The sequence below is a fragment of the Passer montanus genome, unplaced genomic scaffold (assembly GCF_014805655.1).
Source record: "Passer montanus isolate IOZ18808 unplaced genomic scaffold, ASM1480565v1 scaffold77, whole genome shotgun sequence".
Lineage (NCBI taxonomy): Eukaryota > Metazoa > Chordata > Aves > Passeriformes > Passeridae > Passer > Passer montanus.
The window spans coordinates 583,965-602,318 of NW_024372923.1; the positions used below are offsets into that span (position 1 = coordinate 583,965).

The 18,354-nt window shown below is 41.2% G+C and overlaps 2 protein-coding genes across 5 annotated transcripts; one reads left to right on the forward strand and one right to left on the reverse strand.

Annotated features, from left to right (window-relative positions):
- Positions 1-326: 326 nt before the first annotated feature.
- On the reverse strand, positions 327-10,514 carry UROS (uroporphyrinogen III synthase). Of its 4 annotated transcripts, none has more exons than XM_039731468.1 (10): positions 10,323-10,513; positions 8,850-8,939; positions 8,022-8,105; positions 7,566-7,662; positions 6,294-6,368; positions 5,778-5,852; positions 3,231-3,314; positions 2,844-2,929; positions 2,086-2,184; positions 327-474 (listed from the first exon to the last, which is right to left on the reverse strand). In XM_039731468.1, exons 2-10 carry the CDS (start codon positions 8,910-8,912, stop codon positions 466-468), a joined length of 672 nt encoding a protein of 223 aa, XP_039587402.1. In that variant the 5' UTR covers positions 8,913-8,939; positions 10,323-10,513; the 3' UTR covers positions 327-465. The 4 variants fall into 4 exon arrangements, with proteins under 4 accessions (XP_039587402.1, XP_039587398.1, XP_039587399.1 ...); XM_039731464.1 differs by lacking the exon at positions 327-474 and adding an exon at positions 705-1,472 and having other exon boundaries at positions 10,323-10,511; XM_039731466.1 differs by lacking the exon at positions 327-474 and adding an exon at positions 1,477-1,527 and having other exon boundaries at positions 10,323-10,514.
- A 69-nt stretch (positions 10,515-10,583) lies between these two features.
- Positions 10,584-18,299, forward strand: LOC120512770 (BRCA2 and CDKN1A interacting protein). Its single transcript, XM_039731463.1, has 7 exons — positions 10,584-10,858; positions 12,362-12,436; positions 12,916-12,996; positions 13,705-13,797; positions 14,299-14,486; positions 15,619-15,796; positions 17,933-18,299. The coding sequence occupies exons 1-7, from the start codon at positions 10,721-10,723 to the stop codon at positions 18,101-18,103; spliced, it is 924 nt and encodes a 307-aa protein (XP_039587397.1). The 5' UTR covers positions 10,584-10,720; the 3' UTR covers positions 18,104-18,299.
- The last annotated feature ends 55 nt before the right edge of the window (positions 18,300-18,354 follow it).

Sequence of the window (18,354 nt, forward strand, 5' to 3'; positions counted from 1 at the left end):
GAAAATAAAATTATCCAGACTATAACATCTGATGTCCTGATGCTCTTCTGCAAATAAATGTGGTTCTTTATTGCATAATAACAGTATAAACCACTTTTGAGAACGGTAGGAATGGGTTTTACATGCATTCTTACGGAACTAGGTGAGTTTAAGGTCCCTTCCAACCCAAACCAGCCTGGGATTCCATTTCATCCTGAGACAGGGAAGTGTTTCATAAGCCAAACACGTGTCCTGCTGAGCCCGGTGTGACTGATGACCCCACACTCTGGAATTATTCAGTTTACAAGAACAGAACTTGGCTCCAGGGAAGTGTTTCATAAGCCAAACATGTCCTGCTGAGCCTGGTGTGACTGATGACCCCACACTCTGGAATTATTCAGTTTACAGGAACAGAACTTGGCTTCCCTCTTGTTCCAGGTGTGGAGCCTCTCACATGGATGGAAATTCAGGTCCCATCCTCAGACTTCACCTGAACTGTGCAGCAAATGAGTTTCTCTGTTACTCCAGGATCCTCAGCACTGTGCTAACAACACAAATGACTTTCAGGAGGATTATAAATGAGTACATTATGATTCAAATCTCCTGTGAGGCCGCTGGCATTAGCTGGAGGGAGTGTTAGTGCTAAATAGGATTATTTTTCCCCTTCCAGAGATAAACAATTAAAGCATAAACCACATCCAGAACAGACAACTCTAACACCATTATTAACTCTGATAAGCCAGTTTATTTCCCTGTTAATAAATCCTTCATTACAGGAACAGAAACCAAAAGCTAATTTTTAAGACCCTGTTAGGGTAACAAGGGGCAACAGCTGACCTGAATTAGCCCCACACAGAGCAACTTCACCACAAGAGTTCTCCTGTTCCACTAAGAATCTACAATTAACATTTTTGTACAAATATCTGAAAAGCAGAACAACAAACAAACAAGTTTACGGAAGAAAATACTTCATTGGAACAGGGGTTTTTCCTACAAAAGTGCAAGTAAAACTGATCATACAGAGCAATGCAACCTGAGCTGTGTGCTGAGGGATACCTGAGGTGAGGAGGTGTGGGGCTGGTTTCAGTGTCCCAGTGTTCACAGCTGCTTTTCAAGGGTAAAATATTCACAGTGCACACAGGAGGAAGGGGAAGAGCTGGATATTTTAAGGATGCTGGACAGATCCCAGCTTTCTTAGAGTATTTAAGTGCAACCTTCTCACACCCATCCCTGACCAGGACAGTGCTTCATGATCCCAAAACCCACGTTCTTGCAGGACAGCAGGTCTGTAAATTGGACAAGCCCTCCTGGAGCACCACGCAGACCTCGCCGGGCAGGCTGTGCCCTCAGAGGGGCCCCGAGCAGCTGCGTGGGTGCAGGGCAGCGTGGAGGGCAGCAGCCAGGTCCTGGGCCGTGGGGCTCCCTGCAGTGCAGCTCACGGCGATGCCGGCGCCTCGCAGCGCCTCTGCCGTGCTGGGGCCGATGGCAGCGAACTGCAGGGACAGCACCAGCTCAGCTCCTCCCAGCCATCAGCTCCCCCAGCTCAGGCTGGAGATTTGCAGCATTAAAAGCCACCCATCAATGGAGCTACTTAGCAGTGACTCGGGGAGGATGAGTATTTATCTCGCCATTACAAACACTGAAAGCTCCGAGTCCCACAGAACAGGGAAAAGTGAGAGGAATTTTAATCAGCTGCAGCCTGGTGCAAGCAACAGCTCCTCACACCATGGCATCACTAAGGGAAAATGAAGTCTATCCCAACGGAGATGGGGGAATTGGTTGGGGAAAACAATTTCTTTTTTAAAATCCAGCCACGGCCAGGTCGGATGGGGTTGGAGCAACCTGGTGTAGTGGAAGGTGTCCCTGCCCATGGCAAGGGGGTGGAACAAGATGGGTTTTAAGGTCCCTTCCAACCCAACCCATTCTAGGATTCTATAATTCTGTATAATATCATTTGTATTTACTATAAACTGGGGTTTTCTTCAGAGAAATAAACACAAACCAAAGATAAAATCTAGGTTTGCAGTAGTTTAACAGCCCTTCTATCTCATTTGCCCACCTCAAATTTATTGCCTCTTGTATTCCACCATTTTTAAGAGAAGATACCTTGACTTGGTTGATCAAATCCCCTGAAAGCTTCTGGATGTGCTGGAGGCAGAATTTGACACCAGATGGGCTGAAGAACACGATGCTGGCAGGGATCCCCTGGGGGAAAGAAGAAGGGGTTGGCACAGCTCACTCTCTCCAGCAGTGTGCCAGTGCCTTGGCACAGGGGAACAGCACACAGGGAATGGCTCCCAGTGCCAGAGGGCAGGGTTAGATGGGATTTAGTTGGCACAGCTCCCTCCTCCAGCAGTGTGCCAGGGCCTTGGCACATGGGGACAGCACACAGGGAATGGCTCCCAGTGCCAGAGGGCAGGGTTAGATGGGATTTTGGGAAGGAATTCCTCCCTGTGAGGGTGTAAGGCCCTGGCACAGGTGCCCAAAGGAGCCCCTGATCCCTGGCAGTGCCCAAGGCCAGGCTGGACAGGGCTTGGAGCAGCCTGGGACAGTGGGAGGTGTCCCTGCCATGGCAGGGGGGGCACTGCATGAGCTTTAAGCTCCCTTCCCACCCAAACCATTCCTTGATTCTGTAATTCTGTGATGGAGGCTCCTAACATAGAAAAACCAGAAGGGCAATCTTGAAAAATGAAAAGCAATTACTTTTACACAAACTGTAGGGCAGGTTATTCCTGGATTCTGATTTGTGATGCACAGCAAAGATGCCCAGTGATATTTCAGTTACACTACTTCCAAAAAAAGAATATTCTGGGAAGCATTGTCACCTGCCTCAGAAAATCCCAAACTACATCAGTGTCCAGTACCTCTTGGGAGAAGTAACTGCTCAAAGATTCCTGCAGATCAGGGTGTTGGGCTGTTTGATAAACAGTGAGGCTTTCCAGGGGTATGCCTGCAATTAGGACAAGCAATCATAATTAATTCATTCATTAATTTCTATTATTTCAGTTCAGCACTCACAACATCCTAACTGCACTGAATTGTAACTATTTTAGGCTAAAAAAGACACATAAAAGTTCTATGAAAGATTTGCAGGTCCCAGAGCTGTGGGCAGCCATCCAAGTTCCCAGTGTTTACTCCTGTCCTCTCCTCAGCAAGTTCCACTTTTACTTCTTCCAATTTGGTTCACAAGCTTTAGGTACAACTTTTATCATCACTGACTAATTAAAATGGGTCTCCAGGGGAAGTTCAACCTTTTTCTCTAAGCACTGTAGGAAGTACTTCTCTTTTCAGGGCTCCACAAGGAAACAGGAGAGCTGAGGAATTGGGTTTCTCTCCTGTAAACACACAAACAAGAACTTCAATTAACTCAGGCCTTTAATAAAGAGTAAATGTGATTTAATACATTTTAAAGGTATCAAATGCTGATTTATCAAATGCCTCACCACAGACTCAGCTCTGAGGTAACTGAAAACATCCACAGCCCCAATTCACAGGACAGGCTACTTAGCAGGAACATTAAAAATGTTCCATAACTAGAATATGAATATTGGCTAAAAAGATAACTTCCTTTGTAGAAGGGCAAGGGGAATAGAAATGCACTTTATCTCCTCCTCAGCACAACCTGCCTCAATTTGATATTTAAAATCTGTCCTGCTCAATAAATGACAGAGCTCTCTGGAAAAGAATATTCAGGCAGACAAAGAAAAGGACAATACTGTGCTGGAAACTTTTCTATCTGCAATTCCATTCTCTTAATTCCCCAAGGAAAAAGGATTCTGGTTGCACGGCTGGCGTGGGAGTGGATATCCTCACTTGCTTTTGTAAATTAGGAATTTAACAGCAGACTTGCTTTGCACAGCTTTTGCCTTTTCTATAAATAAGAAACACAGAGAAAATTTCACTATTAAATTCTATGGATTGATACAGCTTTGCATTCAGCTTTCCAAAGAAATGAAATAATTTTATTACTAATTCAGATTTGTTAATATATTTTTAAGAGACAATTACTAGAGAAGAAATGCTTTTGAGTGCTGGAAGGAGATTGTTGGTTTATTCAAGCAGACATTCTTCAGGGATTAAGAAAAAAAAAGGGGAGTGGAGTGAAAATCAAGTGGAAAGACCCTTGCAGCAGCCAACCCAGACACACCTGAGTGTCCTGACTGCACACTGAGGTTTAAAAAGAAGCCAGATATTCTAAAAATTAAAACTAAAAATAAGAGGAAAAATGAACTTGGCTCAGAATGTAAAAAGGATTTTAAAATTAAATAAAATTGAAATGTTCCAGCATCAATTCTGCTGCAAGTCATGGCAGTTATTTGAAATGTCAGTGTGATACCTGTGAACAAACCCCAATTCTTTTGGCACAGAAAAATTCCTTGGTAGGCCTGAGTGACACAACAAGGACTGGGATCTCTTGCTTCTGTAGCCAAGTATTTGCCTTGAGAAGAGTAAAGCCAGACTGTCTTGGAGTAAATTCCTTTATCTCCCAATCCCTTAAACTGAATTGGGTACCAAAGCACAAAAGGTAACCAAAAAAAAAAATCTCATTATTTCAGCTTTTAATTTTATTCTGGCAATAACCCCTCATGATACAAGAAATTCAGAACTATTCCTTTAATTTACTTCTTCATGCACAAACAAAAATGAATTTATACATAATAGGGAACATGAGATAATTTCATCTGTACTTCCAAGGTTGTTGTAAATCACTTGATCAGCTGAGAGATTTAAATATGCACAGCCCAGTAAATCCTGGAGGATATTTCTATGTCTCAACAACAAACAGGCTCCAGTGACTGAAATTCACTGCTTGGTTAATTTTTTTCACCTTCATGCAACACAATAAACAGGTATTTCTCTTGTCTTTCTGCTCAAAAGAATCCCTGGCAAATATTAATTCATTGCCAGAAGTAGATTTTCCAGCACTAAAAATTAGCTGAAAGCTTTCTTTGCTTTAATACATTTGCTATTAGAAGAGAGGAGATGGGTTATTCTTCACTCATGACACCTTCGTGCTGTATTTTTAATTTTCAGAATTTATTATTTGATCTTGTGTTGCCAGCTCTCATTTTTATCATTAAATATTCTCTAGGGCTGAAGTATTTTATTTGCCAGTGAATTAAGGAGCACTGTGCCCAGCAAAAACAATCCTTCCCAGCTCCCATCCCATTTTTCTTTTTCCTATAAATCTCTGCTACTGAGCAGACTTTGCTCAGCACCTCTCACATCTGCACAAAAACTCCTTTTTCAGTGCTTCCACTGAGCCATCCACTCAAAAAATAAACAGCCCCTCAGTCTAAAAATCTTCCTTATTGCTACTGGAAATGTTAACAAATTACAGTAAAAACAGAAGTCAGCAAATGGACTTTTAAAACTCCCCAATAATCTGATAATAGGTTGAGAAGAGTTACAGATTTAACCATAACAAAATGGTTGAACAAAACTTAGAGCATCACTTTAATTTCTTCAAAACCACTCAGCTTTGGTGCTGAAAACCAGATCCCTCTGGAACCACAAGGTAATTTTGGGGAAAGTCACCAGGACTTAAATCTTCTGATTTAGCAGCAATTTCCAATCATTACAGCTCTGATCTTCTAGTAAAAATAAACTTTTTTCCTGCTGGCTCGTATAGTATTTATTAATTAACTAGAGGGTCTAAGATTACATGCAAATTAGTATCTTGTATATGTGTTTTGAAGTATTTTTGCCTCACTATGCATTTGGTTTTACCTTAAGGAAATTCTGAAATGATGGAAGGGACATTACCTTAATTTAATTCCAACATTTGAGCCACTTACTTGAACAAATATATTCAGCTAATTTCTCAGCATTTCCAGCCTTTTCTCCTTGTGGAACAAGACCAATTTCTTCCACTGGAACCAAAAGCAGCAAAGAAAAAACCATGGAAAACAATGAGAACAATTCAGATTTCCTGTCACAGAACCCTGGGATGGAAAGGGAGGCACACAAGTAATTTGTGCACAAATCATCTGTGCAATTTCACTTCCAAAAGCAGTGACAAAACCACATTCAAATTAAGAATAAAGGGTTTTTTTCCCGTTTTGACCCAATTTTTCAAGCAGTGACCATCACATTACAACAAAAGCAGCAGAAATCCAGAGGCTGGATTAGATCCATGGATGTCCTTGGCTGGAGCATGGATAATTTCATGTTTATATAATTACCTCTCTTCCAAATTAAGCAGTTTAAAACTTAAGTTTCTTCCTCAGCACCCTTGAACAGCAGCTCCTCCTCCAAACATTGTACTTACAAGCCAGATTTAGCCAATTTTTCTTTTTTGAACCCCAGCTTACCTAAAGAAGCTGTAGCTTTTCCTACCACATATGTTGGTTTGATATTCCACATTTGTTTAAGAGATTTTGACCAGGCTGAAAAACATTAAATTATACTAAATTAAATGAAATTTAAGCACATGGCAACAGAATGTGAATGGTAAATGACTATTTGGACTTCTGTTAATCCACAAAGGCAGCAAAATGATAAAAATAACTAAAACTCCACTACACAGTCAGCAAATCTGGATGTACAAATTCTAAAGGATCAAAAATAGATACACCAAGTTATATATAATATAAAATATATACACCAGTTTTTACTGCCTTGCTTTAACCAGAGCAGCACAGGACACTGAGTCTTTTCTGGGACTACTGGGGGTGAAAAAAGAAATACAAACTACAACAGTAAAAATAAAAATCAGAAGTAAAACCACAAGGCTTTACTGCCTTTGAGAGGAACCCAAATAGGAACTACAGACTCATTTTTATTATTAAAATATTTATTTTCCAAAAGTGCTAATTAAGATTAGGGATGAAATTTAGAGATTACTTTTGACCTAAAATCTTCATCGGTTGTCCTCTGCTGCTGACGTGCTACAATTGCTGATGGTCTCAGTGCATTTACTGCTTACTCAAAAGTGTAACCTTGCTTACAAGAGTAAGGTTTGATTTGTCCACAGCCCAGAAATTGAGCAGGTGAAGCAGAAACTCCACACCAGATCAGCCAAGACAAGAATTTGGAAAAGTTTGCAAGGATTTGGCATTTCATTGTGATGGGTATTTCTATTTAGCAGAGTTTTTCCTCACTCCTCATCTCTTGGCTTTGATGCATCAGCACTTCACTATTTTTTAGCTAATAATTAATTCACTTGAGAAATTTCTTATTCAAGACAGAGAACTGCCTTTTTCTGCAGCATTTTATATGAATTATACAGGCACAGAAGTGATGGCAATTTCTTATGAGATGATCTTCTCTTTAAGGGAGGACAGCAGTCAGCAAGCAAACCAGGCACTGCAGCAAAATATTCCTAAACCAGAGCTGGCAAAGCTCTCACTGAGCAGTAATTTGCACCAAAAGCTCCTTTCCTTCATTTTTAAGTGTGGAAAACATAACCCCTAAAAGCTCAGTGTAGCACGAGCCCTTTATGATGTTAAAAGAACTGTGAAATTCAGGTTTTTCTAAAAAATCATGCTCCAAATATCTACTGGTGGGTGAAATAAAATTCATTAAAATCCAAATTTCACAAGATGCTGGAAGAAAAAGACCAAGGAATATCAATATGTACTTACCCTCTTTCTTACTCTTCTCTTTTAAACAGATCTTGATGGCTTCTAATGCTCTTGGGCTGGTGAAAACTAGGCCTCCATAGCACTCTGGATGGGAAAGCTATTTAGAAACAATAAATGTAAGAAATAATAAAAAAAATATATATACATAAATTAATTTTAAAAATCAGTTGATCAATTATTCACAACCTTGTGACAAACAGAACAGCTGCAATAACTGCCTGAAATGAGGCACAACAACACTTGTGAAAATTCAGAATTTAAATATGAATTCTGTCTGACCAATTTAATTCTTTAACAAGCAAGGGCAAGGTCCTTAAATTTTGCTGTACATGAAATTTTACTGCACAAAGCTGGTTTGTGGCAACAAAAAGAGGCACCACACAGAGAGTGATGACATGGGATCTTGGCAACCAAATCCTGCTGGAAATAAGACAACTGAAAGAATTTCAAGCTTACCTTCTCAAATAAGCTGTCAATAGAGGTGAATTCAAATGACAAAACTGGGACCAACGTTGCTTCCAAGCTGTATGATCCTAATTCCTGTCAAGAAAAGGTTTGCAGCTCTTGAAATAAATTCCAGAGAGCATTTTTGCTTTTTCAAAGAGCTGACTGAGTCAGCAGCAGCATTTCTCTTTGCTAAAGCAAAATAAAAAGGCATTTTATTTCCTTTCCCTGGTAAATCTAGTTTAGATTTGTTAATTATTTAATATTACAAGATTTTATTAAACAAACAGCTATGGGACCTTCTGAGGTACAGGAGACACCAGCACAAAACTCTGAAGTCCCCAAGTGCCCACCCAGTCCTGCAAATGTCCCTGTGCATCTCTGTAATTCTGTCAGTAGGTTTCTTCTAAAGAAATAATCCTCTTTTATCAGGAATTCTTCCTCTTATGAGTGAGATTTACTCACATGACCAAGGAACCCCAGCAACAGGTAACCTCTATTTTACATCACATTCCCAGTAAAAACACAAAGAATTTCTTTATTCTTAATTAATCTTTATTCTGTCCATATGACCATAATCAATAGTAATTAATTCAAATGAAGCTGGTTTAATATCAGTACTTTGCTGAGAGCGTTACAATGAATTCAGTACAAATGTCCAATAATTAATACAAGTTTTTGCAGGAAGGGCTATTTTCCAAGATACTTTTTCTCTCTGCATAATTTCAGACATGCACTTCTAATTTTGATTAAGCCCCTTTGCCCACTTGAAACAGCTGCATTCACATTTAATAAAGAAGTGACACTTTTTTTTTTTTTGTTTTCTCAACTTTTACTCACTTTAATATAAGGATCTGGTCCTGAATCTTTGTCTTTGGGATCCTTCAGCAGCAGAACCTTCATTGTTCACCACGGAAGCCCAGCAGAACCCTGAAATACAAGAATGGAGTTTATCTAAATTAGATCTAGAGAGTTTTTAACTCAAACAGTGGCTTTAACAGCTCCAAGAACTGGGTTGCTACCAGTTGTACTGCTGCTTACACAGTGAGTAAGCAGTTATTGTGCATTCTCCAGGCAGGAGCACCCACCCTGATAAGGGCAGAAAATAATGTGCTGCCTTCAGATAACACTGCTCAAGGAAGAGGCTCTAGTGAAACTCATCAAGGGGAACACATTTTAAAGAATATTTTGTAAAAGCTGTAACAAACCCTACAATGCCACCAAGTTCTGCAATTGAATCAGATCCTATCTACAAAAATATAATTTTTCTGGTAATTTCCATGCTAGTTTTCACCCTCTGCTCATCAAAATGAGCATGCAAAGATACTGATTTTATTTAATATATATGTGCCTATATGCACATATTTATACATCTATAATAATATAGATAATATTCATACGCCTTCTCTGATACTCTAGGAAACAAGGCAGGACTGAAAACATCTATTCTGCCATAAAAATGGGAGATGATACTTCTCAGTTCCTTACAAGCTTTGGTGCTAAACTCAAAGTTACAAGAAGTAAGGAAATATACAAATAAGACAAACAGAAATCCACTCTCTAAGTGCACATTTACCCCAGTTACCAGTGTGGTATTCTCCTGACAGATCACACACACAGGAAAATTCATCTTCCTCTAAATTCTTTCCCTGAATATCAGTATTCACATTTTAGCAATGATCTAATTGCTTACAGAGCAAACATAGCTTTAACAAATTAAAAAAAAAAAAACTAACACAAAAACCAACAATAAACCAACCAAAATAAATAAAATCAAAACAAAAAACCAATCAAACAAAAAACTCAAACAAACAAAAACCCCCAAACCAAAACAAAATAAAAAAACCCACAAATGCGTTTGAGGGGAATATGAAAATTTGATCCTACTTGAAGCAGTTATTTAAAATTATTTATAAGGCTGGAATTACATCCCAAGGCTCTGTGCCTTGCGTTTCTTCTGGCTGGCAACAGCGAGCGCCCAGTGCTCTCCTTTCCACGGCCTCATTAACAGCTCATTTCTTCATTAATTAGACACAAAGCGTTAAATGAACACGTTCCATACAACCGAGGCTCGATCGGTAATGAGCATCTTTCAGTGCTGAGGACATTTCAACGCGTTTTCCCGACTGGCATTTTTATAAAGACCAGAATCACGCTGTGCTTACGGCGCTGTCCCTGTCACCCTTCTCTGAGGTCTGTCTGGAATTATCCAGGGAATTTGGTTCAGGGGAAGCCGGGACACGATTTGTATACAGCGAGCAGGCTGGCTCCTGCTTTGATTGGCAATTTTTACTAACGCTGCTTTCTACTTACAGTACTTTTCGCTAATGTCGGAGATGCTCAGACACCCCGTTCCTTTTACAGCACAGAACCCCTGAGGCTGGAGCGGCCTCCAGGGTCACCGAGCCCGAGCTGCGGCCGAGCCCCACAGCCCCGAGTGCCACCTCCAGCCCTTCCTGCAGGGACGGGGGACACAAACAGCCCTGATTTAACCCCTGACAACCATCCCCGTGAAGGAATTCCCTTTGGAAGGAAGTGACACCACAGCACGAGGAGGAAATCCGGCAGAGCGGGGCGGTGCGGGTCGCGCCTCCCCCTTCAGGCTCCGCGGCCGCCCGGGCCCCTCCGCGCTCCGCGGGCGCTGCCTGCCGCCACACTCGGCGACATTCGGCGACATCCCGCGGCCACACACACCGCCCTTCCACCGTGCCATGGCCACGCCGGCCAAGCGCCGGGCGCGGGGCCCCGCCGCGGAGCAGGGCTCCCACAGCGGCTCCGGCAGCTCCGAGGGCTCCGACAGCGGCTCCGAGGGCTCGGAGTGCTCCGACTCGGACGAGCCCATCGCTGAGGTGAGCGCGACGGGCCCCGCACGGCTCCTGCTCGTGTGGGACTGGCAGGGCGTGTTCGGGTTGGGATTGCTGTCAGGGATGTTCGGGATGGGACTGTCGGGATGTTCGGGAAGGGTTTGGTGAGGGATTGCTGTCAGGGGATGTTCGGGAAGGGTTTGGTGTGGGATTGCTGTCAGGGATGTTCGGGATGGGACTGTCAGGGGATGTTCGGGAAGGGTTTGGTCCCCCACCCGGCCCAGCGGGCTCTGGGTGCGTGTCCTGTGGGAGCGCGTCCCTGTGGGCCGGAGATCCGAAGCGTGTTCGCTGCGTTGTTGTTGTTGAAAGTTTTTATATTTTTAACTGTTTTTCAAGTGTTGGGGTCTCCGGGGTTTCAGCCGTACAGCCCCCCGGCCCGAGGTGTGTCTGCTCAGGTGCGGGGCTGCGGGCGGCTGCTTGGAAATGGTGCTGTCAGCACAGAGGATTAGCTCTTTTATTATGTTTTATTATTATAAAAATAAATCTGCTTCCTTTTATTGTAGAATCCCTGAATTGGTTTGGAAAGGAATATAAAGCTCATCCAGTTCCACCCCCTGCCATGGCAGGGACATTTTCCACTGTCCCAGGATTTTCCAAGCCCTGTCCAGCCTGGCCTTGGTTACTTCCAGGGATCCAGGGGCAGCCTGTGCCAGGGTCTCCTGAATTTTAGTGCTTCCCCAGGGACCGTGTGCCTGTTTTCTACACTGCAAACAGGTCTTTAACACTGTTCTTCCAGTGGACAACAAAGGCCATGACTTTGATGTGGGATTGGAAAGAATTCTGAGGCTCAGTGGTGAAAAAAGTGAGGCTGAGTTGTTGAGGTTGCTCAGGAGGTGTAATTGAAACTGGCAATTAAAAGGCAGAATAACCTTGAATGATCTTGAACAGTGGAATAGGTGGGCAGAGTAACCTCAAGCAGGTGTGTGACTTTTAATATTGAATAGCAGTAAAAATGTTGGTAGACACACAGCATTTGTTCTGGAAGGAGAAGCAGCAGTTCTCCTGCAGAGCCTGGGTCTCATCTCTTGCAGAGTTCCACAGTGGGGTTAATTAATGATGCCAGGAGGCTTTGGGGAAATAGCAGAACTGTGGGTTTGGGTGTAATTATTTAAATGTCTGCAGCAATCTGCAGCCAAGGTGTTAGACCCCAGTCCTGAAGTTTCCAGGGTTTAACTGCCTGGATCAAGCCTCTCTCCAGGAGGAGTCTGTGGCTACAAAATCTGTAGTTGTGTGAACCAGATGGCAGGAGCAAGGCATTTAAGGTTTGTTCATGACACAATTGGTGGGTCAGTTTTAAAAAGTTGCTTTCACAGATGTTCTCTAAAGGTCACAGGAGAAATTATAACAATTGCTGACATTACTGCAAGGTGGAAACAAGTTCTGTGTCTGCTGTTTGCCATTACTTGTCTTCAAGTTTCTTACAGTTTAGCTTTGTTCTGATATAACCTCTTGCTACATGTGTGTGATATTCTCTGTTATACCCCACAGGAAGTGAATGTTGAATTTGAGGCACATTCCATATCAGACAATGACTATGATGGGATAAAGAAGTTACTGCAGCAGGTACTGTGGCTACTTGATATTGCATTGATAAATAATATCTAGGGAGTTGTGCAAAGGCATCAGCTCGCATTCTTTGTATTGATTTATAGCTTTTATATATTACTTTGCTTCCTTTTATTAGATAATCCCAGTGTAGTTTGGATTGGAAGGGTCCTTAAAGCCCAACCAGTGCCACCCCCTGCCCTGGCCAGGGACACCTTCCACTGTCCCAGATTGCTCCAAGCTCCATCCAGCCTGCCCTTGGACACTTCAGGAATGGAATAGCCACAGTTTTCAGATCATACCAAACTCCAGAGGGTACCAGTGTGGAAGTAGCAGCGTGTGGATGGTGCAGGAGCAAGCACCTCCAGCAGCTGGATGTTAGTGTTTGCAGTATTATAATGAAGGAAGATAAATAAAAATCTCACTTTGTTTTCTGTTAAGTGGTCCATGAGATACCCTCAGTGCCTGAAACTTAATACTTGTTTCCTGTCTTCCAGTTGTTTCTAAAAGCTCCTGTTAACACTGCTGAATTAACTGATATATTGATACAACAGAACCACATTGGGAGTATTATCAAGGTAAGACAGATATTATATTTGTCATTGAAGTACAAAGCTTTCTTTGTTAAAATGACATTATTTCTGTATTTCAGAAGGAGATCCTGTCTGTTATTTGTATGCTTTCTTGCTTTTTCTGTTTTAAGAATAATTTTTCTATGGGAACTGAAATTTTCTATGCCTGCTTTCATGCAAAGAATGAATTTGATGTATTGTTATTGCTAGTTTCTTTTTTCATACGGAAGGCTTTTCCCTTCCTGAATTTCAGTGTAGTGAAGCTGAAAATGCAATAGAGAGGTTTGTTACCATCTCCATAAGAAATAGGAGCTTGTGACTTTCCTACAAAGACACAGCTCTTTGTCCCCCTCCCTGTCAAAGCTTAGTTGCTCTGTGGTTTTTCAAGACATTTCCTCCATTAGAAACTGAAGGAAATTGGTTTTGTTGAAGATATTTCCATCCCCTGGGCTGGGATGCTGCTTATTAAATGTGAGCTATCAGCCTTTAGTGCCTTTCAGAGGACTCTGCTGTAGAAGATGCATGGCCTGGCCCTCTCCAAAGCTGGCTCTGAGCACACTGAGGTGTTCAGTGATGCAGCAGAATTTGCAGTGTGTGTTTGTACAGATTTCCTCAATGGTTTTCATCTGCTGGTAGCACCTGGAAAGAAAAACATCTTTTGCTACAGAGTGGAAATAGAATGTCAGTGTGAGTTGTTGCTTTTCCTTTCAACAGCAAGCAGAAGTGCAGGAAGACAGTTCTGATGATGAAGAGGATGATGATGAAGTATTTGGTTTTATAAGCTGCTTGAACTTAACAGAAAGGAAGGTTGGTATTCCTCAGTAACATCTGCTTATAAATATTAGCATCAGTAATAAATGAGACTGCATCCTGTGAAACAAGCCTGGACAGCTGGACCAGGATTTGGAATTCCACTCTGGAGGACTGGGGTGATAAAACTTGAAGTGGCGTAGCTTTTTTTGAGTGCAGTAACTTACTGAGGGTCAAACATGAACCAGAGAATTAAAACTGGTCCTAGAAATTCCATCATAAATGAGCTGTCAATCTCTTGCATTTCCTCCCTTTGATCTTGTGCAGTTTGGAGTTTTGCTGTGGTGTTGCAGTTCCTTGTTCTCATCCCTTCACAAGCTTTGCTTGCCCTCAGCTTCAGGGCTGGAGAATGATTTCAAAGAATTGTGCAGTGCTTTAGAGGCTGCTGAGGGGAATTGCCACCAGGCCTGTAGGAAGCTCCCTCAAAGGTGGCATTCAAGGTTTTCTTGTGTAAACATCTGTTGTATCAGGTAAAGGAAATGCACCTTCTGCTTGCAGGGCACCCAGTGTGCTGAGCAAATCAAAGAGCTGCTTGTGAGTCGCTGTGAGCAGAGCTGTGAGCAGCGCGTGGTGGAGCAGCTGAGTAAGCTCCTCAACGACAGCACAAAGCCTGTGGGGCTCATCCTCAGTGAAAGGTTCATCAACGTCCCTCCACAGATTGCTCTGCCCATGCACCAGCAGCTCCAGTAGGTTTGCTGCTTTATTTCTTTCTTGCATGATGCTGAATGGTATTTTTCATCATATTTTTCAGAATTCTTATGTATACAGAGCTGTGTTAAGACAGTTGATGCTGTAGATATGAGTGCAGTGTGAACAAAAAAACTCATATATGGTCTTCAGTTAATTTTAAAAATATTTCATGTCTTTATAAAGGTACAAAACTTTCTCAGATTCTATAGAGGATATAATTTGAGAATATGCTGTTCTACAGAAATAGCTGTGTGTATGTTGCAGTTCATCCTTGTATTGCAGATTATTTTCACATTGATCTAGGAAAATTTAAAAATGAGAACTTTGTTAGCAGCTTGGGTGTTTCTGTGTTAATGTCTGGCTCAGGAATGGGAGATTTGGACTGAGGGAAAGGATTAAAAGGTGAATTTGTTTTGACCCATGTAAATATGCAATGTTTTGATTAGTTTCAAGTAATGAAAAAGCAGGTGAAGTGCTGGTTGATCTCTGCTAATTCATGGATTATATCAAAAGCTGGGTGAATGTAAATAAATTAATCCACTGAAACACAGCATTACATTATTTTAGTGCCACGCTGAGAGCTGGGAACAAGGAAGTTTTGTTGGATAAGGAACCAGTAATGGAATGGAGATCATCTCTTTTTCTTCTTCCATTTTTGCCTTCTTTCCTCTCACATGAGATGAGATTAGAAGTCAGATTGAGGTCTCCCCAATTCAGCATTGTCACAGCTCAAATTCAGATCTCAGCCTCTTTGTCTTAAAGGTTTTGGCGTGACAACATGTTGAACACAAGGCTGAGCAAGAGTATTTTCTGTCTTTTCAGTTGCAGTTCCTCAAGGGAGTGATAATGTGATGTATTTTTAAGGAGTTGCACTTAGAATCATTGCACAGACACTACCATGAACAGGAAAAAAAGGGTTATCCTGTGAGCTGAGGAAAAACATCCATGTTTTTATAGTTTGAAGTACCAATAGTATGTTGAAGGTCCAGGAATGCAGCTACAAAATTGGTTTTCTGAGGTAGCCATAAAAGAATAGGCTGCAATTTGAATATCCTTTCTATACCACTGCATTACAAGGTTTGGTTATATGCTTGTTTGGGATTTGTGTAAGCATTTATTCCTCTTCAGGAAGGAGCTGACTGAGGCACAGAGAACAAACAAGCCCTGTGGAAAGTGCCACTATTACCTCCTTATCAGCAAGACCTTTACAGAGGCCACAAAGAGCAATTCTAAGAGGAAGGAAGGGAGGAATCAGCCAAAGGAGGAATTAATGTTTGCAAATGCAGAAGAAGAATTCTTCCATGAGGTAACATGATTATTTAATTTTAAATGCTTCTTTTTCTTTACATGTCATCAACAAGAGATGTTTCACCTCAAATTCAATGGGAGCTTTTATCAAGATGATCAGAAATACTTTAAAATTAAATCCAGGGTATTTTGGAGTAGTGTTGAGAGAGGAGCAATCAACCTCATTTTGTGTAGTGATTTATCTGTTTCCTCCTGGGTACCTGCTACTTGCAAAAAATGCTCAGAATAAAAACTTAAGGGGATCCTAAGAGGTGGCTCTTGCTTCCCTTTTCTGTCTCCATTCTGCTCAGGGCAAGTATATTAATAAAAAGTGGTGAAACACTGAGATGAAAATATTACTTCCCATTTCCTAAGGCAACCTGGCCACACAATTCTGCTGGTCCCATGCCAGATCAGGTGAGGGGAAAATGCAGAAAATTAAATTTAAGATGTGCTTTGAAGTGCAAAGAATTTTTCAGGGTTTCTTTTTTTTTTTTTTGTTTTGGTTTGGGTTTTTTTTGTTTGTTTGTTTGTTTGTTCCCAAAGTCATAAAACTGCTATTACACAATATCATTACTTTGTCAAGAGGCTGTTATTTTTCATTTCTGGCAGTGCCTGCAGGGCAAAGGACTTGCACATGCATGGGATGGTTAATGGCAAAGGTTCCTGTGTGCAATCATTCTGACAGAGGCTGTGATAGGGCTGTAATTTTATTTTTTGGGAGTGAGAGAAATGTAAGTGGGGGAATTCACTGGTGGCTGTAGGGAATTGTGTTGCAGCCTCTGTGCGTTAGAAAGTTGTGGATTTTGTTTTTGTGTTCCTGCCACAGAAGCTGAAGCTGAAGTCTGTGTCAAATGTTTCTGAAAAGCTGCTGGAAGAATCCTGTGAGGCTCATGTGTCCATGGGTGTTCTGTTGTAGAAGGCCCATTTTTTATTTATTTATTTCATCTTTGTTCTTTATTAAAGGCTAATTGTGTGCTTTCATCTAAACTCCAGTAATTTTCAGCTCAAAAGGATAGACTCAAACTGAGCATGTTTTTCTTTTTAACAGTCTTCCCAGTGTTTAAAAAAAATCATTTTAAACATTATGAAGGGTATTAAATGAAATGTCTCTCTGTACTTAATAATGTGTGTGTGTTAAATTAGTGCTGAGTGCCTGTCCTCCCTGATCACACATAATGTTAATTAGATTGCCATAAAATAGCATTAAATGTGGTGAGGCACTTGGAGCCATATCAAACTGAGAGAAGCCTTTTCCTGCACTTGGCTCTGCCCTGGCCTTCACTCTGCTCCTTAAAGTCATAACCAGAAAATCAGACCTGGAACTGATTAAAGGTGCTCAAATTGTTCCTGAACAAAGCCACTCAGTTGGTGTGGTAATTCATCCAAAATGAGATTTAAAGCCTTGATAGATTGTTAGTGGAAAGCCTAAAAGGAGAGTGGATCTCAGTTTTCCCCCAAAGGGAAGGAATCAGGTGAGTGTTTATACTTGATGGTTCAGCTCTTCATCTGACTTGTGTGAGAACTAGAACTATTCATTAGGTTGTTTTTCTGGTCCATCAGGAATTTTGTCTAGGAAAGCTGATGAAAAGAGGCTTTCTGTATGGGTTTTATATCCCTGGAAACAAATCATGCACATTCTAGACACCTGCCTGTCTGGAGAAGCATAAATGGATGTTCCAGTTGTTTCAGCCATCTGGAACCTCTCCAAGAGATTTCTGAAATTCTCCTCAGGATTCATTTGGTGCTCATCCCCTTAATGTTTGATTTTTACTCATAAAAGTAAAAATTTGTTAATTTTTAGGACTCTGGGCAGTTTTAAGAGTAGGCCCTGAAAGCAGCAGAGCCTCAGAACATTGATTTTTTTTTTTTGCCCTCCCTCCTAGGTTATTTCTCTCATCCCAAACTATAATGGTAGCAAACATTATAGAATTTAATATGAAAGATATTAATTCTGTGAAAATATAATGTTTGTTTAAAATACTTCAAATAGTGGATTTTTTGGTTGTTCTTTTTAGTGGACACTTCAGGAGGGGAAAAAACTTCTTAATAAGCATGGGCATAATAGGTTCATTATTTTCCCTTTGTTTGGATGATGTATTATCTTCATGCTAATTAAACATTTTAATCTGAAAGTTTTTTTTCTGTTGTTTAGAAAGCCCTTCTGAAATTCAACTACTCTGTGCAAGAGGAAAGTGACACCTGTCTGGGTGGCAGATGGTCCTTTGATGATGTACCCATGAAACCCCTGAGGACAGTTATTGTGGTTCCAGCTGATGGAATCCATGGAATCATGGATAAACTCAAAGATTATCTCTCACTCTGAGCTCCCCTGCAAGCACCAGGTTTTTACAGAGCAGCCATGCAGGACTGTGACCTCACACTATCTGCAGAGCTGCTGTTGAGTCAACGGTTTTGTACAACCAAAAATATCAACAAATTAATATTTTTAAATATTGCATCCTGTTTTACTTTGGTGTCATCATGGAGCAATCAATAAAAACCCAATGTCAAAACCTGAATATCTGTCCAATGTGTTTTTAACCAAAACTAAATCACGTGGTTTTGTTCCAAAAC

Coding starts and splice junctions, on each gene's coding strand:
- LOC120512770 (XM_039731463.1), top strand. CDS start 10,721: ATGGCCACGCCGGCCAAGCGCCGGGCGCGGGGCCCCGCCGCGGAGCAG. Junction 10,859..12,361: donor CGGACGAGCCCATCGCTGAG/GTGAGCGCGACG, acceptor TATACCCCACAG/GAAGTGAATGTTGAATTTGA. Junction 15,797..17,932: donor AAGAAGAATTCTTCCATGAG/GTAACATGATTA, acceptor TCTGTTGTTTAG/AAAGCCCTTCTGAAATTCAA.
- UROS (XM_039731464.1), bottom strand. CDS start 8,912: ATGAAGGTTCTGCTGCTGAAGGATCCCAAAGACAAAGATTCAGGACCA. Junction 7,663..8,021: donor TTGACAGCTTATTTGAGAAG/GTAAGCTTGAAA, acceptor GTTTCTAAATAG/CTTTCCCATCCAGAGTGCTA. Junction 6,369..7,565: donor AGAGAAGAGTAAGAAAGAGG/GTAAGTACATAT, acceptor AATGTTTTTCAG/CCTGGTCAAAATCTCTTAAA.